Genomic DNA, 24884 nt, shown 5'->3' on the forward strand with positions numbered 1-24884 from the left:
TTGCAAAAAAATAAATGTGATTATTATATAAAGAGTCACTTATTAGAACACATTTTTACTATAATTATCAGGTCTTTGGGTTTTTATTGCTTAGACTTTTTGTATCCTTCTTTCCTTAATGTATAAATCTGAACTGTTTCTGCTTCATTTCTGTGGTAGTTTGTCAGAGATATGAACACAGGTATATAGGTATATATTATATATATATTTCATTTTTTTTTTCTGTACTTAATATTTATACATATTCAACCACTTAATTGTGAGCCACAGCAATGACATTTCGTTCTCAAGTTCACTGTTGTGTAGTTTGGTGAATGACAATAAAAGGAAGTCGAAGTCTTTAACAACAAAAATATCCACATTAAAAACACAGTTTTTGACCCCACAGCCATTACAGTATAAAACCATGCATTCTACAATGTATTATATGAGGCTTTCAATTTAGAGCCCCATCCGTGACATTGTTTTTTTTTAACAAGATTGAGCCATTTTCTCATGTTTATCCTATGGGGCAAATACATGTTTTTTTCCACCTTGGCTACTGGAGCTGTGCAGGGTTTGATTTAAAAAATCAGTTTTCGCTAATTTTCTGACTATGAACACGCATTAGAAAACAAACTGGAGTTTAAAAAGTTATTATTCTTAAAGTGAATTAATTAGATACTAGGCAAAGGCGGGTCTCAGGCTTACACACTCGAACTCCCACATATACAGATATGCATACACCCCCCATGGCTAATTTTGATTTTGTTGCCCTAGTACTTGTTACTCTGTGCAATGACAATCAAGTAAAATCTGACTCTGACTATGACTCTGACTATTTGGCAATTATGAGCAGGCCTGATGTTGGTGAAAATATTTTACTCAGTAAAGTGGAACATATTAGCATGGAGTATTTTTATAGCAGTTCTAGGAAGGGGACATTTTTGCCTCTAAGCAAACAATTGGGTGTTTTGTGACACTGCACAAATTCAATGTGGTTGCTAATCAATGACATATTTCAGACTGTGACAAAAAAGTTTTTCCCCTTGTAAAAAAAAATAATTTTTCATACCAGTGGCATTATGTAAACAAACAAATACATTTAATATGTGATTTTATGACCTTTTTTGACACAGAAATGCATATTTTGTGTAATAGACCAGACATTACTAACATGGAAACAAAGGATTCTTTCTTTAGGCAGTCTATCTCAATCCAAAAATAGGACCAAAGTGTGATTCAGCTCTTTTAAAAGAAGCCAATGAATCTTTGGAGCGTGACAGAGTGAAAAAACAAAAATGCTTTTTTCAGCTCATACAAACCATTCTAAACCAAGGTAATTATCATGTTTCATTTACATTAGCCTATAGAAGATGTCCTATACTGTACCTTTTAAAAATCTATATTTACAGACATATTTTGCTGCCTTGATAGGAAAATATACCAGAGAGATAGCTGAGGCAAGGACAGCAGCCAAAAAAAACAAGTATATTCTATGAAGATATCCTCAATTATTCTTAAAATATATTCCAAATCTCAGGGAGTATATTATTCTCCTTAGACCCAGCAGTTCATACCAGTCGTCTGGGTGGGATATGACCCTGAGGCCTTGTAGTCTGTTAGAGCCCTAACAGGCTGTAAGCAAATATTAGGCTTTTCAAAAAGGGGGAACTTCAGCAAACAGGTTTTATGGCAGTAAGAAAGATAAATTATCAAATTTATAAAACTATATCATTTGTGTTCTTCAAAAGGATGTTGTTCTTATTTATTAACGAGAGCCTTAACTTAATTGGATCATGAATTTAGATGTGTATGTTCATTTAAAGAGTTTCAAAAGACACAATTTAACCCTTTTATGTGGAAAAATGGGGCTTCTTCTCATTTTCATCCATTTTCCATAAAAGATTGACGTGACGTCTATTAGAAAAAGGATCTTTGTGATATGTGTTTAAACATTTTTCTCAGTCTCAATTTATATATAGTAGGAAGACTTTTTGTGCTAGGACCTTAATCTGTAGAATGTTAAGCAGATAATCTTTTTATATTTACAGTATATTTACATTAACTGCTCTCTGTCAAAGCACTTTGCAAGCTGTTGTTTTTAAAAGGTGCTATATAAATAAAGTTATTCTTATTATTATCAATATTTTTCTTCTTCTTCTTTTTATTATTATCATTATTATTATTATCTCCAGATAAGTTTATGGTCCCTTGAAGTTCATCAACCTCTGTTAAAATGCCATAATGTGAAATATGTAGCATATAAAAATGTTTTTGACAGTGTAGTCCTCACCGTTCCTCCAGCGGTTGAGCTCAGTCTCCAACACGGTGACGGTGTTTTTCAGCGTCTTGTTTCTCTCCTTCTCTTTCTCCCACTTTTTCTTCCACTGCTCTGCGGTCAGCTCCACATTCAGAGACACATTGTTCTTGATGGTCTTTGCCCTGGTGACACAGGAAGGTAAACAGAGACTGGTGACACTGCAGAGAACACTGACAAGCTGCAGTTCCCGTCTTTGTTGAGCCTAAAGATGGTGTCTTTTGGCTTATTCAGATCAATGATGATACCTCTCTTTGGACCCAGTCCCCAGTTGGTTCAACTTGTGAACCTCCTTAGAACCTGTTTGCTTTTCTACAGGCTAGAGAGCCATGTCATTACATCACTGTATGTGCCTGTATACATCTCTACTTTCCCAGAAACACTCGAACCAACTTGAAGAATATAAAGCATTATAATTAATTTAATAAAGCACAGAAGCATTTCATGTCCATAGTGAAGCTCTGGGTTTTTAAAAATGGCATTGACAACATTTTAGTCGGCCTTGTTGGACATGATAATCTCGCCCCCAGCTCCTGATGTAAGTGGTTCATGGTTCGCGACCAGCAAAGACTTGGCGCTGCTCTGGAACCAGTTTTACCCAACTCCACACTGCAAAAAAGGCGTGTCTAAAAAATAAGATAAAAACACTAAATCTTGCTGCATGGAAAGATAATTTCACTTGACAAAATGTCTTAAATTAAGATTGTTAAATCTAGAAATAAGCACGTTAAACGCTTCAAATAAGAAATTAACTCTTAAAACAAGATTCCTGACTTGAGCCCGGCCTGACACATGTAGTGTGTGGAATTATCTCTCTGGGTAATAACTGGTTGTGTAAACACAAATCGGCTGTTGGTTCACAGAATTTATCAATGCAATATGTATATGTGTATGTACCTCTGTCCAAACAGCAGTGTGGACCTGGTCTCAGCGTCATTAAAAGCCGAGGGTGAGCAGCAGATGACCATGGTGGTCCGACAGTTCCCCCCCAGGGAGTCCTGGAGGATCCTGGTCATCTTACTGTCTCTGTAGGGGACATAGGCCTGACAGAGGACATACATTAGAATCCACTCGTCACACATAGAGATCTTACAAGCTGTGTTTCATTTAAAAGTTGAACAAATAGAGATTAGAGTAGAGTTGCTAATCGGACAACTGTGGCGACAGTGGAAACGGATCTTTTTGGGAGGTTTCCAGCAGAAGAGAAATAGCTGATCAGTCATGTGAGTTAAATGTTTGCGATTTCGGTAAAAGAGTTTCCATCTCCCATTTACACATTAACTTAACTAAAACTAGCTTTTATGCGCATTTTCGAAAGTTTTGTTGAATTTTGGTGTTTCCATCAACCTTTTTTTCATGCAAATCTTCAAAATGAGCATAGAAATTCATGATGGAAACATGACTACTGAGACGATTTATTAAAAGTATTATATATTTCCATATTTAATTTTGGATATACTGTGTTTCTCTGAGTATGGTAACAATGTCATTAGTTCAAAAGCTATCATTTTTAAATTTCACAATCGTATCACTCATTGCCAGTGGTGGAATTTAACTAAGTACATTTACTCAAGTACTGTACTTAAGTACTTTACTTGAGTATTTTCATTTTATGTAACTTTCTACTTCTACTTTTACATTTTGAGGCAAATATTGTAGTTTTTACTCCACTACATTTAGCTGACAGCTTTAGTTACTTTTCAGGTCGAGATTTAACATGAAAAACATGATACATTTGAAATGATACGATTTTTTAAATAATTAAACCTCATAACAGTATATTAAGTAGGTAAAATGAGCCCTATCTTTACAAAATGAAAACACCGCTTTCATCAAGACAAATAACCTAATAATATATTTAAAATATATAAACAATCTGAGTGGGGCCATTCTGCATAACGAGTACTTTTACTTTTGATACTTAAGGGACATTTTGATGGTGATACTTTTGTACTTTTACTTAAGTAAGTTTTGAATGCAGGACTTTTACTCATAGTGGAGTAATTTCGCAGTGTGGTATTAGTACTTCTACTTAAGTAAAGGATCTGAATACTTTTTCCACCACTGCTCATTGTTTAGTATATATACATTCCATAGAACCTCTGCTGATGGCCAAAGGGAACATGAAAAATATTATAACATTGTGTTAACATCCCCTCCGGCTCTGCAGCTGGAAGAGACTGCTGCAGGAGGACTGTGCCGCTTCGTCTCGTTCTTACTCTTCTTAAGGAGCCGCCGGCCCCCGTGGGCCTGTTAATAAGATTAAGAACGAGTCTCCAAAAGTCTCCAATAACACCAGAAAAAGTCGCTGGATTTGTCGCCAGTCGCTTTTTGGAAAAATAGTCACTAAGGGGGTCTGAAAAGTCACTAAGTATAGCGACAAAGTTGCTAAGTTGGCAACACTGCTTCGCCGGCTTTTACAAATGGCGTGTGTTGTTGTGGCGTCGAGTATTTTTGCAGAGTTTCGGCGAGTGAGACCCTCCTCATTCCGGGTATTGGGCTGTAGTGGAAACAGCCCTAATATTCTCCTTTCCCCAATTATACCCTAATGACAAACTTTGAAGCGTATTCCTCCTCTATGACACATGAATCAAAGGCAGAAAGGAAGTGTCAGGAAGTGCTGAGTGCCTCACCGAGCCCTCTGCCAGAGCTGAGATGACATTTCCCAGTGAAGAGAGGGACTTGTTGATCATCTTGGCCTCATCCAGCACTGTTCCCTCTGCTCCTGTTTTACCCACCTGTGCAACACACAAACACAGCAGGGTTCTTCTACCATTTAACTTGTTTTAGAAACAAATCGTTTTTGAAACCTGACATAAATGCAGATGCTGAAATTGTGAAGCCACAGAGGCAGTGAGACAGAGAGAGGTGGAGGACTGGTGCAGGTGGAAACATACTTTTTCACTCCCAGCCAGATCGACGAGGTAGAGCTTGCCGGTGAGTTTCTGTCCAGTCTGAGAGTTTTCCTGCTTGATGTTGATGAGGAAGATGCTGTGACTCCTGGAACTGTGCTCGTTCATGTCTGACACACAGATGTGCACACACACGCAAATAAACACATGCCCACATTAACACAATTTACATTGCAGTGTTTCCCCTAGGTTTACAGCTAGTTTAACAGGGGAACCACATAGTTTCCAACGGGCATGCCCTCCCGGGAGAAAATTTTGTACATTTTTAAGTAAAATGTATCGATCTTGTGCACTTTGAGAGCTAAATGAGAGCAAACACCTCACATTACATTTTCAGTCAGGAGATACCGTGACATAGAATCTTTGTTGTCCTACTTGTTACGGTGCTGCTGTTAGCTGGCTAGGGGGGGTCCGGGGGCTGGCCCTCCCTCGGAGAACTTTTTTCCATAAAAAGCCCAAATTTATCATATACACTGATCTTAATCATTGCATATTTTAATTATTATTGTGAAGGACAATAAAGGTTCTTGTATGTTTATTTGAAGGCATCTTATTTTGACAGTCTTCTTGTAAATTATGTGGTGGATTCTGTTAACACACTATGCTCTTATTTTGAAAGCAGCATGTGTTTAGCGACAGGAAGTAATTCAGTCCATTAGGCACAGTTTAGCCTTTTGTGATTAAAACAACTTTAATTGTCAGCTAATGCTAACCGTGTTTTTGGATTGGTTTGGATCACCTGTGACCGGCCCGTACAGGTTGATGGGATTTAGTTCAGCTTGCACACATGCACACGGAGAGATGATGTAGGGTTGGACTGATACAGACAGGTGGGCATTCATGTGTCTCTCTATCATGCTGGAATTGTTTTGTTATAGGAAAGGTAACACAAAATCTGAGGGAAATGATCTTGCTGCATGGACAGATAATTTCACTTGACAAGAGTAGAGTGCACTGCAAATTATTTGTTTCTTACCAAAATAAAAAAAACTTTAGAAGTGTTAGATAATTTATTTTGTTTTAAGAGTTAATTTCTTATTTTAAGCGTTCAACATGCTTATTTCTAGATTTAACAATCTTAATTTAAGAAATCTTGTCAAGTTAAATTATCTGTGCATGCAGCAAAATCATTTCCCTCAGATTTTGTGTTTTTATCTTGTTTTTAGACACACCTTTTTGCAGTGCAGATTCAAAAAGAACACATAAATCATCCTGCGTTACTTTTTTAATGACTAGATAAGGATAGATTATGAGAAGAAACACCAAAGATGACAATAAAGCTCAGTTTAGCTACAGTTAAAGCCATTGCTTCCTTTTCTGACTTTATGTGTTAAGCTCACACAGTGTCTTAGCTGCTGAGAGTCTCGCTGCAGTCAGGAGACCCAGTGAGGTTGAACCCATGAGAGATAGCAGCACTAAAGGCGCTCAGTGTATGAACTCACTTGTGACAGCCACATGTCTGTTGTTTTTCCCTTCATCTATGGCGTCCATGACCTCGTCAGGAGTGCTCACGAAACGCTCGGTACACCCCTGGAGACACATGCAATCACAAGGAGACGCTGTGTTCAACAGCCCTGCAGCGGGCCGGCCTCACAGAGAGACAATTATTAGCTGAGGAGACTGTGACATAGTGAATCAGGCTGGTGCTTTCACAGGGAAAGTTATGAAGAGAGTTATCTTATTCCCTTGTTTCCTAAGTATATTTTAAATGAATCTAATTATATCAAACTTACACCTGAGAACAATACGAAGTATTTTTAATCTTTCAACATTTAGCAAATTATGTAACATATGATGTTTTTATCCTGCAGGTAACAGAGATGATATTGTTTTGATCATATTCTCTTATGTCATTTGTAGCTAATGCATTACTGGCAGAAACTCGTGACTGTGTGACTTCATCGGAAACAATCGATGTTACACCTGAAACAACATTTTTCAAAGTAAAAATAGATCCCCACGTGTCTCACCTTGACATAAGGCACCCTGTTTTTATCTTCGTGCACGGTAAGGTTGAGCTTTGATACTGTGGAGGACAAGGAGAGTAGACTCAATCTATCACGCTGTTTGCATCATGATAAGAAGCCACAAGAGACTTAAAACATACCATCCAAACAGTCCTTGATTTTGTCCAAATAGATTTCAAAATATGAAACCTGCAAAGGAAAGCTTCCAGTTAGACTTGTAACTTTAATGATGACTTGAACTATCAATACCCATCATGGTACTGGTTTTGGGAGTTAGCTTTAGCATGTACAGTACATCAGGCATTGTTGCTTTTGCAACTTGTCCAGTACAGAAAAACTATAAATGAATAAATAAACCATCCTTATGACATTAAAACACCTGACTGAGAGGTTAACATACTTTGATGTGAAACTCCAGATTCTCATCCATGGAATAAATGTAGTTGAAGATGTCTTGAACGATTCTAGGAATGATTCCCATCATATCTGGGTCGTGGAGTTTCCCCTTCAGGAGGCAATAATAATGCAGACAACAGAGAACAGAACTGTAAGATCTCATTCATGATTCTTGGTACTTAGTCTTTATGTTCAGTGTTAAAAGCAACAGTTTAGGCCACTTAAAAAAATAAAAATGCATATGTGACATTTAAGTTAAGTGTTTCATTAAGCATCCAACAAAACCTGAGTTCGTAACTACCTCAAACCATTTCTCATGGTTGTGGGGGTGAGATCGGATCATTACAGTTCTCAGTCTAAACCAAACTGATTGTTTTGTAAATGAAGTTGAAGAATTAGCCACATAAATCCTCTTTCTCCTGAATATAATTAGGCAGACTTTGTTACGTTTTTGACTGGGATGGCCCAAGTGAGGCACTGACTTATTAATTATGATATCTATTATAATTACTAACATTACAGTATAGCTTACATTTTCTTACATACCGGTGTTTAACATTGTGATTTAAGGCCTTCAAATGACAATACAACAGTGGCACCATACAAACATAATATAAAGCTTCCATGTGTTACTCTGTAAGTCCTCAAATAGAAACTGGACCTCCAAAAGTAGGCTAGGCATAAGGATAATTCTACAATTCTACAATGTCCTTTAGCAGTCGCTTTTATCAAATGCGAGAGAGTTTATACAACACAAGCAAATATCAAGTCAAAAGACAACACATGAGTAAGTGCCATGGCTTAAGTATGAATCCCTTAGGACATAAGTGCTATCAGGAAAATGCAAATAGTGCTTTTGAACACCTGGGTGCAGCAGGTGTCAAAAAGCACTATTTGCAATTGCATCAGTGGCAACTGCTTTCTAGCATATAATACATAGGGGATAACAAAATGTGCACCCCAGACACAGCTACCTTATTTAAAAACAAAGTCAAAGCAAATACAAATTTTATTGACTGATGTTTGACAAACATCACAAACAAATGTGAAAAATGATTCAGCTGACAACGAGAGCCATATTTCCTTTAGGGGGAAAAGTGGCCACCGGGAAAGTCTCAGGCCACGCCCTCTCAAAAGTCTGCTCACTCTGTGTGTCTCCATTACAAGTTAGTCCCCAGAGGGATTTAGAGACTCTGGAGGTGACGTATGGTTTTCCACCATCGCGTAATCGCTTAGCGACAGTTTTAATCGTGATGTCACATACGCAACGGATTAAACACCAGAGACTCAACTGTGGGCGCGTTGCTAACTGTGCACAGCATCTCCGCTGATCATAAACATAGTGATCGTGAATTAACCGGCATTGCGAACTGTGCACAGAGTGTCCGGTGGTTGTTGTAAACAAACAGAGATCGCTAAGTGAACACCTCCTGCAGCAGCAGCACATACACACTGTACTGCTATAGAGCTAACTGTTAGCCTCTTAGCAATTTGCAGACTGGACACTAAGGGGTTACCATCCCCTCCTCCTCTGCAGCTGGGAGAGACTGCTGCAGGAGGACTGTGCTGTTTTGACTCCTTCTTACGCTTCTTAATGAGCCATGGACGGCTCATTAAGAAGAGTAAGAAGGAGTCTCCAAAAGTCTCCAATAACACCAGAAAAAGTCGCTGGATTTGTCTCCAGTTGCTTTTTTGAAAAATAGTCGCTAAGGGGGTCTGAAAAGTCGCTAAATATAGCAACAAAGTTGCTAAGTTGGCAACACTGCTTTGCCGGCTTTTACAAATGGTGTATCGTCATTGTTGTGGTGTCGAGTACTACGTCACATCCTGCTTAGTCCTGACAAAAGTCCGCTCCGGACGGCTCATATTCAAATTAGGGGCGTTTCGGCGAGTGAGACCCGCCTCATTCCGGGTATTGGGCGGTAGTAGAAACAGCCTTAGGTCTAGATAAACCTGAACCAAAAAACAGAAGGGTAATTTTTTAAGTCTTGGGAGGTAAGCTCGGCCAAAAAATATACTGCAAAGCATGTATACATACATATGATAAAAAAAGGTGCATCAACTTCACTAGTTCAGGGTAGCACACTGTAATACAACACTGATTGCAAAAAAAGTTGGGGCGCTGTGAAATATGTAAAAAAAAATGAGAATGGAAATAATTTTCGTCCTACATTCAGTTGAATACAGTACAAAGAAAGGTTGTTTTTGTAAATATATACACTCATTCTGTATTTGATGCATTCCATTTTTATCTAAATTTTTTTCATAACTTTTTGGGAATCTGAGTTGCACTCACTAACTACTACAGTAATAAAGCTTTTATTCTTTTATGATTAAGGTGAGGTATAACTGCATAGTATCTTAATTATTCAAAATATAAGCTTATTAAAAATGGCAACCATATCCATATATTTCCACATTTTTTTGGATTTGCCTTCCAATGGGCTTTAAAATATTACCTCCATTGTGTGTGTTTTACCAGAAGATGTCTGTCCATAGGCAAATATTGTCCCATTGTAGCCCTCCAGAACATCTGTACATAAATAACATACATAAAAAAGGAAAGAGCACATTTAGTATTGAACTTTAGGGTGTATTTTCAGGGTATTAGTGTGTAAGCCATTGAAACTACATACGTATATACTATACATCTTACCTCTGACAATCTTCTGAGCCACATTATTGTAGAACTGTACCTGAGTCGTGTCAGAGCCGAACACGCGGTCAAAGTGGTACGGCTTACCCTGTGAAGAGGACGAGGCAGTGGTGAGCACCAGTAACACATGAAGTTCCATACACCTGCTGACCTTCAGGATAAAGGATGTCGGTTTTTGAATAGTGTTACGGTAATATTGTGTGTTATACAGTTTATACAAGGGCTGCACGACTATGGGCAAAATGATAATCACAATTATTTTGATCAACATTGTAATCATGATTATTTATCACGATTATTCATCATGTTAGGGAAAACATTTGTATTTTTATTGCACTACTTTTAAACAAACAATAGGAACACTGTCCGGTGCTTGTTGTAAACAAACAGAGATCGCTAAGTGAACACCTCCTGCAGCAGCAGCACATACACACTGTACTGCTACAGAGCTAACTGTTAGCCTATTAGCAATTTGAAGACTGGACGCTAAGGGGGTTAACATCCCCTCTGGCTCTGCAGCTGGGAGAGACTGCTGCAGGAGGACTGTGCTGCTTCGACTTGTTCTTACTCTTCTTAAAGAGCCCCCGCGGCTCGTTAAGAAGAGTAAGAACGAGTCTCCAATAACACCAGAAAAAGTCGCTGGATTTGTCGCCAGTCACTTTTTTGAAAAATAGTAGCTAAGGGGGTCTGAAAAGTCTCTAAATATAGCAACAAAGTCGCTAAGATGGCAACACTGCTTCGCCAACAAATGGCGCGTGTTGTTGTGGCGTCGAGTACTATGTCTCATCCTGCTTAGCGTTCCAGGCTTCTTTCAGGGGAGAAAAACAGCCCCGCCCCCTGGTGGTTGGTGGACTACTGGTGTAGAAAGTGCTTCATTAGATATGCAGGAGAGCCGCATTTTAAAATGGAAATATCCCCACTGATCAGGTTAATTTAATCGTGGCGGCGATTAGTTGTGCAGCCCTAGTATATACCCATGAAATGACAGCAATCAATACTACTAGTCCTATTTTATTGTTAATGCACATCATCTTATGCAGTAATGCAATCATAAGTACAGGCCATGAAATCAACTTTAAGCCTAAGTAGTGCTTTATCACTGAAAAACAGTGTGACATGGACAACATCCTGTGATTCCCTTATTTAACACTTTTGAGAGAAGAAATTACACATTCTTCTTATTACAAATGATAGTTCAAAGTTCAATTCATATGCAATAAAGCACATCCTTGTTCAATGTGATATACTCTACAGTTTTGATGCTATGGCATTACTTGGCCTGGTATGACCAGCAGGTTATGGTGGCTAATGCCAGCTAACAGTAGCGACTGATATTGCTGTGTAACTGGCAATACTGAGTCAGGCACTTTTACTTTGACTGATTCAGATCACTGATTTTATAGAATGTATAGATATATTCTCTTTTTACAGTTTTAAATGTGAAAACGTAATGTATTATACCTTTAAATCTGTCTGCCTTCAAATAGCTACCAAAATAAAAGAGAAAGTATAAATGCATTGCAGTAAAATCACAGCATGGAAGTGGAGTAATTTATACAGTAACAAACAGAGTCAGGTGTAGCAGCAGGTAGTGAACATGCACTCTCTCATCTGGTGGAAGTGACTTAATCAGGCTTTGGTTTCCTGCAGAATCTGCGTCTAGGCTCGCCCAGCCTGCAGACAGTGCTGACAGCCAGATGGGCAAAATGTTGATGCCATTAGCTCAGCAGCAGTGGTCTGCAGGTTGCTGTTATTGAGATCAATTCTTTAGTTTTTGTCTGTAAAGTCCAGCTATGAAACTACTCCATGGCACTAAGTGTAAATTGTAGATAAGTATTTCAAAGCTATACTCCTGCATTAAAGGGTCATTGCAGTCACTCCCCGGCTGCAATGAAGGTGCAGAGATGCAGAGAGCAGAGATGTAGAAGACCCAGAAACACTCAGCAATCAGAGCAGACTAGACATTGTAGCAGGGAGTTAACCCTTGTGTGTTCTCCCGTCGACAAAAAGGACCCCCATGGCACTATACAAAAATATTACCAACTTTTTTTTTCACCTTTAAAAAGCAACTCATGACCAAAATATATATGTAGATATATCATTTTCATATTTTTTTTCATTATTATTGGTCAATTTTAGTCAAATATACAAAATTAGGCCTCATGTCAAGAGAAAAAAGCAATAAAACCTGAATATTTTTTTAATAGTCATAGTGAAATAATAATTTCTTGATGGGAATGCACAGAGTAGGTTATGTCAACTTTCAGTGAAACTTGTTTTTTGAAAGCATTGTTAATTTTTGGATGTCAGCAAAAATAAAATAAAAAGAATCACACCCATGGTCCTCAGGGGTCAAAAAGGACCCCATGACATTAGACTGGTTTTAGGACATGTAGAAAAAAATTATTAACAACTTTTTTTCCCCACCTTTTAAGGCAACTCATGACCAACATATTGATATATAATTTTATATTTGTTTGATTATTATTGGTCAATTTTAGTCAAATATACAAAATTAGGCCTCATTTCAACAGAAAAAAGTAATAAAACCTGAATATGTTTTTCAATAGTAATAGTGGAAAAAGTAGTAGGTTATGTCAACTTTTAGTGAAACTTATTTTTTGAAAGCATTAATAATGAAAAAAATATGAAAATTAAAGTTGCCTTAAAAGGTGAAAAAAAAAGTTGGTAATATTTTTTTTCTACATGTCCTAAAACCAGTCTAATGTAATGGGGTCCTTTTTGACCCTTGAGGAGCACAGGTGCTATAAAAATGTATAAAACACGTAAAAATGTATGAAGAAATATATTATTATTATATTATCTATAAAGGATGCAGAGGGGCACATATGCTGAAAATTTCAAGCAGTTCTATGAAAGTTTACCTTTATTAATCGTATGTTGAAAATTATTTGAGTTCAAAAAGGAGCCCAGGAGTACAGGAGGGTTAAAAGAGACTGGTGCTAAACAGAAAGGGTCAATACAAGTATATTCAGATAGATGGTATGAGAAAAACAGTATAATAGTAGTGGAGAAAAAGGCAACATAATATGTGAGGCCTACCCTAACGCAGCCCTAGATATAATCTGCAGTGAATGAAACAGAGGAACAGTGCATCAACACTTTTTCACATGACATAACTGGTTATCACTAGGCCGAAAATACCTCAAAACAAAGCAGCCATTCATTTTTCTTATTCACAATGCTCATGAACATCAGTATTTCCTATTAGTATGTATAGAGACATAATGATAACCAGGAAAAGCCCAATGCAACAGCTGCAATATATACAAGAAAAAAATAAAATAAATAAACTTCAGAGTGACAAATTAAAGGAGAAACCAAAGTGGCTATTCTTCCATAAATATATTAATTCATTTCATGTATTGATGAAAGTGATGGAGTGCAAAAAAAACTTTCCATACTGTAGGTGATCCATTGAGTTGTGAGAATCATAGAATATGACTCATAGCACGCTAACATATTAGCATGCTAGCATTATCATGACCACACAAATTGGTGACTGAAGAAGAAGAAATTAGCATGCTAAAGGTAGCAGTAGCGTCAAATTAGCCTAATGCTAAGGCAGGTGAAGCTAATGAAGTTTATGTGACACAGGTGAAATTTTACCAGTTAACACGGGCAATTTTCAGCTCAACTGATTAAAGTCAAGACTCTTAAAGTTAAGAAAAGTCTGAGGTTGACAAAGTGACAGTAGTGTCTTCAAATTGATATTGGAGGAGTTGAGAGTTAGATTACCGGCTTTATAAATCCCCTGGAAAAGCAAATAAATATAAGTTAATGGTATACCTCACTGAAGCAAAAAATAAAACTAATTTCATATAGTACAAACATTTAATAAACAAGAAACAAGGCGAGAGAAGAAGTTATTTCTAGTGACTGAGAAAATGTATTGAACCTTGTTTATTTGGGGTGACATACTGTTGGTTAGCACTCACATTAAATTGTTAGAATTTTCATTTAAGTTTGGTTCGTGTTTACAACCAGGGTTTATAAAGCTCACTTTTTAAGATTAAGATTAATTATTTTATTAATCCCACAATGGGGAAATTCAACCTCTGCATTTAACCCATCCTTTTTTTTTTTTTTTTTTTTTTTACATACAAGTGAACACACCATGCAAGGAACAGTGGAGCTGTGAAGGTTATGTGCCTTGCTTATTAAATGTACTACATTAGTTTTAATTTTTTTTTTCTTCAGTAAAGGCACTTTTACTGACACTCCTTGACCTGTCGAGACTGGGATTCGAACCTGCGACTCTCCCATTCCAAGCTCCATTTTCCAAGTTAAACTGTATCTTCTATTTTATGATCCAGAGGTGTGAAGAGAGAAACACTCACCGCAATGGTCACACAGTCTTCCCCCTGAAACTTGGGGATGTACTTGTCTCCCCGGGCCAGCTCCGAGCTGTTGAGCGGCCTGAAACGACACACCACCTTGATAGTGGTCGGCGCTGCGGGGTCCGCCATGTCCGCCGCTGTGGATGGATGGAGAGCTCCGTCCTCCCGGTACACTGTGACAGCTCCACAGAGCGGAGAGCAGGGAGCAGAGAGGAGGCCCGCCCCTCACACATACGCTCCTCAGCTGCTGCTCCAGATGACTAGGAAGCTAGGCTGCTCAAAGTATTATCAGCAGGCTTTACTCCCTTGAAAGTTATGCTATCTTCACAACTTTTCTCCACACAAGTAATTACTTTGGAACAATGGTCAAATTAGGCCTACTATTAAAAACAAAAGTGTATATAAAGCAGGGCCGGTCCTAGGCAGCATATAAGAGGGGGCAGACAGAAATGTGACCAAAAGTAACAAAGTACCAGAGTAACTAATTACCGAAGTAACGAAGTACCAAAGTAACTAGGTTTTATTTGTTGTTTTTTTTTACAAAATCAACATAGTATAGTACGACCTTTTTAAAAAATTTGAACATCCCGTAATCTGGTGTTTTTCTGTCATTTTTGAAAGATTATACTATAACATGTATCAACATGGTATAATTGGTCCATTTTTTTTTTAGCATTTATTAGTATTTTTTTGACAAAAATCCTGTATAACATTTTTTCAAGGGGGTCATTTTTGGACATCCCACAATATGTTTTTATGTTGGTTTTTTTGTGAACGAACCATACTACCACCTCTATCAACAGAGTATTATTAGTCCATTTTTAGTATTTCAAATCCACATACTATAGTATGACTTTTTTTGAGGGTGTCATTTTTGGACATCCCATAATATGGTGTTTTCCCGTCATACATTTTACGTCTATACATTTTACGTCATACAAGTTTTGAACATCCCAAAGTAACTAGATACAAAAGATTATAATTGGTCAATTTTAAGCATTTTAGTGATTTTAATATTTGACCATTTTGGAAAAAAAGTGGGGCATAGTATAGTATGACTTTTTTTTTTCTTCCATTTTTGGACATCTCGAAATCTGGTGTTTTTCTGTCATTTTTTGACAGAGTGAGTGAATAGTTACCTTGGTACTTAGTTACTTTGGTAAGAAATCTTGTGTCTATTTTTCCCAAGGCATTTGTTTGAGGGGGCGCTGCCCCTCTTGCCCCTTCGTATAGCCGGCCCCAATATAAAGAGAGCTGGATTGACAGGGACATAATCTTTGTGACAGACTTGTTTGACGATAATGGAAGTCTTTATAGCTACGAAAACTTCCTAGAAGCTAAAGCCTTTCCAGTCAAATACAGACAGTCTGTTTCTCTGTAAAGGCCATCCCCACTGGTATGACTAACTTAATAAAATGTCATTTAAATTATAAAAATGTTATTGTTCAAATAGCTTCTCTAAAAATGTGTGGGATTGATATAATGGATAAAAAATGCACAAACAAGCATATCAGAAAAAAATTACAGAGACAAAATAAGTTTTCCCCCAGAGGAAAGTTCTTTTGGGAATCACAATTGAACAGAATAAAGTGGCATTGAGCTGGTTGTGTCCCTTCACATTCTGTCTCTCAAATAAGATCAGAGAAGTTCATTTTGAAATTTTGCATAATATTTACTAGGGGTGCACCGAAAAGCCTGACCTGCTGTTTCCGATTTTGGCCGATACCAATTTTTTTATAACTCACAGCATACACCTTCAATGTTTGAATCCTATTATATTGAAAAACAATAACACAGCAGTATTTTTCTTTAACAAATAAAGGAAATCACAATGTCTGAGGTAGTTAATAAAATATTGAACTTAAAATAAATAGCAACAATTTACAGGACAAACTAACAAAAGAACTGCAACCAAAAATAAAGTGTTTTTCTTATCTAGGTAGATAATATCGCTAGATAAGATCGGTTTGACGTAAAGGAATCGGCCGATCGCCGATCCCGCAAAATTAAGGAAATCGGCGCTGATCGATCGGCCCCCTAATATTTACCCATGTAATAAATTAATTTCCAGGTTTGCTGATGTAGGCGAAATGTGCACTTTTTGTGGAGATAAGCAAGAGACAACTTTACATTTGTTTTATGTTTGCCCATTGTTATCTATATTTTGGAGGGATATGGAAAAATTCATACTCGATATGACTGGACAGCCCATCATTTTTTAACCTAAAGATATTATCTCAAAATTTGAATCTAATAACAAAACAGTATGCTTTATAACAAATCTTATGCTTCTGATGGGTAAGTTTCACATCCACAAGATGAAGTTTTCCAAATCCCTCCCTAACTTTAGTGTTTTTACAATAGAAATGAAATTGTATATAGTCCTTAGAGTTGATGTCAAACAAGAAATGTGAACGCACTCTGCTACACTATGAAAAAAATATTTTCAGAAACCTCAGAATAGTATAAAAGTAAGCACCTTATACCCTATGTACCTTATTATATTATTATTTTATATATATATATATATATATATATATATATTTAACCTACAGTTAACGTAACTGACATTTTTCTTTGTTTATATCCTGAATGTCTGTATTTCTCTAGTTGTTAATAAAGATCTGAAACTGATACATACTGATTCAACTATGAAAAAATCTTAAATCTTCTCTTAAGACTCATTTTTTCTACCAGGCTTTTGAACCTGCGTGAGAAGAAAGTTGTTTCTGTGTGCTGTATTGTACATCTCATCTCATATATTATTAGGTTAAATTGTCTTTTATTTTTATTTTGTGAGTTTATTGTTATTCAATTATGTATCTTGTATTGGATTGGATTTTTTGTTGTGATTCAGTTATGTAAAGCACTTTGGTCAACCTTGGTTGTATATAAAGTGCTCTATAAATAAACGTGACCTTGACCTTGAACTATCAATAATTAATATTATCCAGTAATATAATGTATATAACCTGCTGGGCCATTCAGCATGATGAGTTTACTACTCCTACATTTATCTATTTATTTTACTTAAAGTGTATTTGTATGTCTACTCATGCTGGGTGATATGGACCAAAAGTCATATCTCGATATATTTAGGCTGAATATCGATATACAATATATATCCCAATATTTTTATCACAAAGTGAGAGCAAATGTTCAGTCAAAGGCAAATGTGACATGTCACAAGTAGTTTTATTGAAACCATTCATTTAAGTGAACATAAATACTGGAGTACCTTTAAAAAAAAAATATCAAAGCTCCATGAAGTGCACATTTAAATAAAAAAATCTTAAATAAAAACAGCCTATGAAATAACCAAGGCCAATCTCTTTGCAAAATAAATGTATTAATATCAGAAAAGAATAACAATAATTACAAAAGAACTAAATATGACAAAGGGCAGCTTTTATATATGAAGAATGAAAGTGCGAGAGAAGAATGAAAATTTGAACTATAACGATATATGTGATATGGTCTAATTCCACATCACATTAAAAAAAATATTGATAAATCTTTTATATTGATATATCTTTTATATTGATATATCGCCCAGCCCTAATGTTTACTTTTGTCAACTCTTGAATGCAGATGTTATGATACTGCGCCATATGAAGCTGCTTTCTGAAGGTGTTCCCAACCTGAAATGCAACAGTCTACATACTTCAGCAATCTGTTTGATTCAACAGAAACATGTAATCAAATACCGCAATGTGTTAAAGATCAAATATTTATAAATGGGAGGGTGTGAGACTTTGTGTTGCCTCAGGGCAGCACTCTGCAGCACAACAATATCATGTGCACTGTGTTCAGCAGCCAGCAGGGAGCAGCAGAGGCTTTCCATAGAGTGTGCAGCCAAGGAGAAGCTGAAGGACTCCTGTCTGTCCTCCAATGACAAAATGCTACTTTAATAAAATGAAACTAAACATCTCTGAGAGAAGAGCAGGTGTTTTTACATCATTTACATTCAAATGCAGGCAGAGAGGATGAGATGCTTTAAGGGTTTAGTTGTGACATTAATGCTGCAACCAAAAGATAAAGAAGAAAAGGAAGTAAGAGTCAGTATGGATGTACATATTTTATTTTTATTCCATAGAAACTGCAGCATTAGACTGAAGCCGTAAACCATGTTGCAGACACAAACACACACGCACACACACCCTCATCCACACACATTCAATCAATGCTGAGCCCTGGTGCAGGGAGATGAGACAGTAAAACAGAGGCAGGAGTCACAGTCAGTCCAAACAGAAAGAGGGAGAGGAGAGGAAAGGAGGGGAGAGGAAAGGAGGTCTCACAACTCAGAGGGCCTTTTATTAATGTGACACAGACAGACCTCTTAAAAATGGCATATCTCACTTAATGGATAGAAAATATAAATTATTCCTACGGTAAGTACATTCTCTAGATTAAGAGCCATAAATATGTGTTTTAGAGCTTAAATTACATGTACAGAGAGGTCCATGCATCCACAATATACATACATAATAAACAGTGGATATAGTCACAATACAGTGTGTTTGTCTTTGAACAAGTTAAGGGTAGCATATCATGACAGGAGTCAGCATTCACAAACCAGCTGAGGAAAGACAATCACACCCATCTGTTATTTAAAATAGTTTTCATTAAAGGGGTGGTTACTACAGCATGTGAAAAGAAGAAGTGGAGAGGAGGCATCAATCAGGTATGAATAAGAAAGGGGGAATCAGACAAGTAGAGGAGACAGGAGAAGAGGACAATCTACCTCATCTATGAATTATAGCATTTTCATTAGCCATTTATTTATTTTTATACTTATTTATTACATCACATGCCCTTGTTCTTGTTTTTGTCCTTGTTTAGCTCGGTATTTTTTAAATGGTTTTACTCATGTTGTTTTGTTTTATGATTGTCATAACTATGCACCTTATGCAGGGGCACTTTCAATTTTGCTGTATAGTGAACTATATAATGACAATAAAGACTATTTGATTGATTTGATTTGATTGATTGATTGATTGATTGATTTGAAGGGGGAAAGAAGAAAAGAGGAGAGGAAGAATCAGTAAAAGGAGAAGGATTAAAAAGACAAGATGAGAGGAGGAATGAGAAGAGGAGGGGAGGAGAGGAAATTGTGAAAGGAGAGGAGAGAAAAAGGTAGGAAAGGAGGAATCAGGAGAGGAGAGGGGATAAATCAAGGGAGGAAAGGAGGTGAGAAGGAATCAGAGAATGAGTAAAGGAGACAGGGGAAGGGGACAGAAGGACAGGAGAGAAGAAAAGAAGACAGGAAGAATCAGGAAAGGTAAGGAGAAGAGAGGACGGGAAAGATGACATAAGAGGAGGGAAGGAATCACAAGAAGGTAGGAGGAATCAGAAGTTGAGGGGAGGTAAGGCATTCAGGAAAGGAGATGGGAGAAAAGGGAGGAAAGGAGGAATCAGGAGAGGAGAGGGGAGAAATCAGGAGAGGAAAGGAGGTGAGAAGGAATCAGAGAATGAGTAAAGGAGAATCACGAGAAGGTAAGGAGGAGAGGGATTCAGGAAAGGAGAGGGGAGAAAAAGAGAGAAAAGGATGTAGAGGGAGAGGAGGAATCAGAGGTGGAGGAAAGGAAAGAAGAAAAAAGGAGAGGAAACATCATGAAAGGTAAAGAGAAAGGAAGAGAGGAGGAATCAGGAGAGAAGGGAAGAAGAAATAATTTGGGGAAAGGTCTGAAGAAGCACCAGTGAGCTTGTCCCCCAGGCTTCAACCTGACTCACATAGAAAGAAAAAAGGAGAGAGGGGGAGGTAGAGAGAAAAAAGGGGAAACTGGTCTCTCCTGTGAAAAATGTGAGACGACAGATCAATGAACAGCAGATAAAAACCATTAGACTGTAAAACCTGCTAAGAGTTTCCCCTTTGACCAGTCAGTCAGAGAAACAGGAGGAGAGATGGAGGAAGTGTGTGAAAGAAAGAGGTGTAGACATATAGACGAGTGAAGGGAGTGTGTGAGGGAAAATGAAAGAAAAAAAATAGTTTTGGCAACGTGGCTTTCAGTTGCTAAGTAACGGTCTCCAGGGGCAGAAGAAGCCCCTCTTTGAGGTTGTTCGTCTCCAAAATGAACAATTTTCAGCCCGTCCCACCTCCCCCACCTCCCCCACCTCCACCCTCCACCCTCCTCTGCCTTTCCTCAACAGTTTGTGAATGCTGGACAAGCAAATCCTCGTCATGACTGACAGCTTGTAACTGCTCCTGTCTTTTTTTTCTGATGCACAGAGAGCGAACAGGTTCCTCTTTACCAGGCCACAAGCAGTAGGCTAAATGATAAAAACAGAAACATAATGAAACAGAAAATGAAGCACAGCATTTCTGCCCTACAAAGCCTAACTGCAGTAACTACATTTTTTGTCAAAATTGAGTTATAACTAAAAATTAACTGCTTAATTTTGCTTTATTTCAGAGAAATAATTATGTAAAAACCACAAAATCACTCAAAACCAAGCAGTAATTGCACTTACCACAGACTGCTTTGGATATATATAGTCATTTAAACATAAAAATAATAGAAATTATAAGTTTATTTGAAAGGGAAATTATTATCTAGATAGTGATCAAGTAAAAAAGTGAGATAAAATCATATTAAGACTAAAATATAACATTTCTTGATAATATTAAGTCTAAAATAACTTTGAAAAGAGTTGTTAAACTCTTCTTAATACACTGATAACAAAATCAGTTTGAAAATGTTTATTCACTGAAAACAAAATATAAAAGCTGAAGGAAGACGACAACATTAAAGTTACTGCATTCTGTTTGTGCATTACTATTAGAACCTTTTACAGCAAAAACAGAGTGCAGCAACTACGTTTTTGGGGTCAAAGGTCAAATAAATCATCATGATTTTTGAGCATAAAAATGACATCATCAATACATGTAGAAATAAGTGTCATATCACTTACCTACCTATAACCCATTCGGCTGGCCAGTTAAATAATGTTAAAAAACTTTAAAGCAGTTTGTCTCAGTTTTACCCTTTGTTTAGTTACTGCAGTTAGACTTTGTAGGACAGATTTGTATGAAACAAAACATGTGCATCAATGTCCACAGCATAATATAACCTTAACATCAATCTGATGTGTGAACATGAGCAATTTATCAAACACTGTACTGTGTCAGCTCATTAAAATTCCACTCATGAAATATTTAATGCTTCAGAACCCAGATATGCCTCATCTGTTTCAGACTGCTGCCTATTGCAACTCCATCCAGTGTTGCATTAGTGGATTTATGCATAGCCAGTGTAGAAAGGATGCTTCGCTAATATGCAGTTAAGTGTTTTACTGTAATCATTAAAGCTAGAGTGCGCAGCTTTTACATATAAATGAATATTTCTTGCCAGCCAAATGAGTTCACATAATGTTGCCTTAATTAAGTATATTACCACCAAGGAAAGCTTCCTGTATTTATCAGTATAATAGAGTTGTGCTGTCTGGCGTCTGTGGAGAGTTTCCTGGAAAAAATGCTGTAAAGACAATTTCCCAGTTTCATCCTTTCAGGCTGCGTCCCAAATTGCAAACGCTGCACTACTACTCAATTGTTTAACATACTTTTGTGTAAAAAAACAGTAGTTTGTTTCTTTTCTGATGAACTGAACTGAAATTACCACATCACTTCTATTTGGACTTAATAAATGTTTTTGTTTTTTCCTCACATAAGAGCACTGCAACTGAAGCCACAGAAAAAAAAATTGTACTTCAAACTGTCAGTGACAGTGCATAGTATAAAAAGAAAACATCAGAATCACGCACACAAAGATGACACATTGAGTAAGAGAATAAAAAGCAGTGTCAACAAAAAACAAATGTAACGTAAAATTAAGAAAGTATGCCCGATGGCTGTGCGCCATTGTCTGTTATGACCGTTATCGTCACCACGGTATTGCATTGGGGGATATTTATGGTGGTGTAGTGTCCAGTATTTGCATATTGTAATATTTCACTGGAAAATGTAGAATTTGCATGCTAGTGGGTTCATATAATACTTTGGGACATACTAAAATACCGCACGTACTGTTTTAGCATAGCAAATAGCATGTTATGGTTAAAGAGTGTGGACAGCCCCAGTTTATTTCTTTGCAGTGGATGTGGATCTAATGACATCAACTGACAGAAAGTAAACATGGGCCTAAGCTGTTGCTTTGCAATGCAATTCCAGTTAAACCAGGACTGAAATATATTATGTAAAAGTCTCGCACTCTAGCTTTAAGGTTTTGTCGGTACAATATTGCATCACTATCATTGTCAGCATTATAATGTATTATATAATATAAACAAGTTATTAATTCAGTTTCTGCACTTTAATTTGAAGGATTTGATCTCTGCTCTTGTGATGCTCTTTATTTGAAGCTCCGGACAAAATTTAGAGGTCTGTGTGGACAACATAACTACACAAACTAAAAACGGTAAATCCACATTTCAGACCATTCAAAGGGTCTGGTTAAACTAAGGTTATGAGTCACTGTTGATTCTTATGCATTTTCTCACCTGCAAGGTTTAATATAATTAATTTCATGTTAGCATGAGACCCAAGCTGATTTAAACATACTGGGTTTATTGTAAGAGGACCCTTGTGTCCATGTGTAGGCCGTGGTAATGAAAAACACCGTGGGCCAAAATCAGATGATGGATTAGGAGACAAATGGGAGGAAATGGAAGCAAAAAATGGTTTAAATTGAATATTATTAAAGCTGAGTTTAGTTCCCTAAGTCTTTGAGTAGATGTTTTTCTTTGGGGGTTTGATGAATGTCTGTACCTCCATTCTTCCATGGATCATTCTCTGGAAAACAATACACTTTAATGTACCAAAATAACAGTCAGAACTTTTAACTTTTAACCTGAAAATAGTACCAAATCACATCAGACTCAGTCATCAGCTATTCCAGCACAGAGCTGTTAATCAAAGGTATCTTTATAGGCCAGATAACAGAACCTTGTGAGGATCACCGAGGTTTTCTTAGACCTAAATTCAAGTTGTTCCAATAATTTAGGCCTTCTCAATAAATACTCAGCTTGATCATGCAGTTTATCATAAAAGAAAAAAATATGATTGAACAATAATTGGAAATCCCAGTATCTAGCTTTAAATCATAAAAGAGATCAGAGAAACAATTGACTGCTATTGACAGGGGCAGAAGCAAAGCAACCAAAAAAATCAATATCAGTTAAAGTGTACACTATATCCACAATATTTTCACCATTTTCACCATGGGATAACTAAAGCAGTTCTATGCTTTCTATAAAGTCACCAGACTCCATTGACAAAAACAGTAATTTTACCTCGCAGAAGTGATGGGCGAATGAAGCTTCATGAACCATTTTCTTTATTTTCTGAGACCACTAGATGGCGCACTCTGTTCATCAAAGACCTGAAAGCACATTCAATTACCATTGCTTGAGCCTTTTTCTTTAAACCAAGTGCGTCATCTAGTGGGCTTAGAAAATACAGACAATGGTTCATGAGGCTTCATTGGCACATCACTACCTCGCAGGACATGGAAGCTGCTGGTCTACCACTACCTCGTTTGCTTAGTTCGTCTGTGTTTTGCATGACTTTTTGTTGTTTTAAAGGGTTAGTTTGGATTCACAAAAGTCAAATAATAACACACATAAACTAAACAACCAAGCTGATGTAAGTAAGTTCTACTTTCTTTCCCTTTTAAGGATGGGTGCTCCAAATTAGCATCTGCTTTCAACGCAAGATTCTTGCATCAGATAATTACTTTCAATCTGTCCATGTATACTGTGTATCCTGTATCAAATAAACCATGAATATATAAACATAACTTCTGCGTTTTGCAAGGTAAAATTAGTGATGGGTGAATGAAGCTTCATGAACCATTTTCTTTATTTTCTGAGCCCACTAGATGGCGCACTCTGTTCACCAAAGACCTGAAAGCACATTCAATTACCATTGCTTGAGCCTTTTTCTTTAAACCAAGTGCGCCATCTAGTGGGCTTAGAAAATACAGAAAATGGTTCATGAGGCTTTATTGACACATCACTCTGTAAAATTTTTGTTTTTGTCAAAAGAGTTTTGTGGCTTTGAAGAGAACATAGATAAAGGCTTCAGTTCTACTTTGCAAAGGGCCGTCCGACTGCAAGGCAAAGGGGTGAAAATATTCTAAATATAGCATAAACTTAAACTGATATGAATTTTTTCAGGTAGCTAAAATCTGTTTTGCGGCTGCCCCCACCCATAGAAATACATGCTAAGCTTCATCTTGCTTCACCAAACTGGGTGTGAGCTGGCTGCCATCTACTGTAGGTAATACACTGACTATG

The 24884-nt window shown here is 37.0% G+C and overlaps 1 protein-coding gene across 1 annotated transcript in view; it reads right to left on the bottom strand.

Moving 5' to 3' along the window:
- The window catches only part of LOC131962452 (kinesin-1 heavy chain-like), a 38436-nt gene extending 23523 nt beyond the window's left edge, over positions 1-14913 (bottom strand). Inside the window, exons 1-11 of the mRNA XM_059327453.1 lie at positions 14592-14913; positions 10231-10318; positions 10034-10107; positions 7579-7683; positions 7319-7367; positions 7182-7237; positions 6654-6741; positions 5197-5321; positions 4933-5037; positions 3197-3342; positions 2276-2424 (exon numbers count right to left, since the gene is read on the bottom strand). Coding sequence (XP_059183436.1) covers positions 2276-2424; positions 3197-3342; positions 4933-5037; positions 5197-5321; positions 6654-6741; positions 7182-7237; positions 7319-7367; positions 7579-7683; positions 10034-10107; positions 10231-10318; positions 14592-14720 — 1114 coding nt within the window. The 5' untranslated portion in view covers positions 14721-14913. The remainder of the gene's footprint in view (positions 1-2275; positions 2425-3196; positions 3343-4932; positions 5038-5196; positions 5322-6653; positions 6742-7181; positions 7238-7318; positions 7368-7578; positions 7684-10033; positions 10108-10230; positions 10319-14591) is intronic.
- Between the last annotated feature and the right edge of the window lie 9971 nt (positions 14914-24884).

Source organism: Centropristis striata, chromosome 23 (assembly GCF_030273125.1).
Source record: "Centropristis striata isolate RG_2023a ecotype Rhode Island chromosome 23, C.striata_1.0, whole genome shotgun sequence".
Taxonomy (NCBI): domain Eukaryota; kingdom Metazoa; phylum Chordata; class Actinopteri; order Perciformes; family Serranidae; genus Centropristis; species Centropristis striata.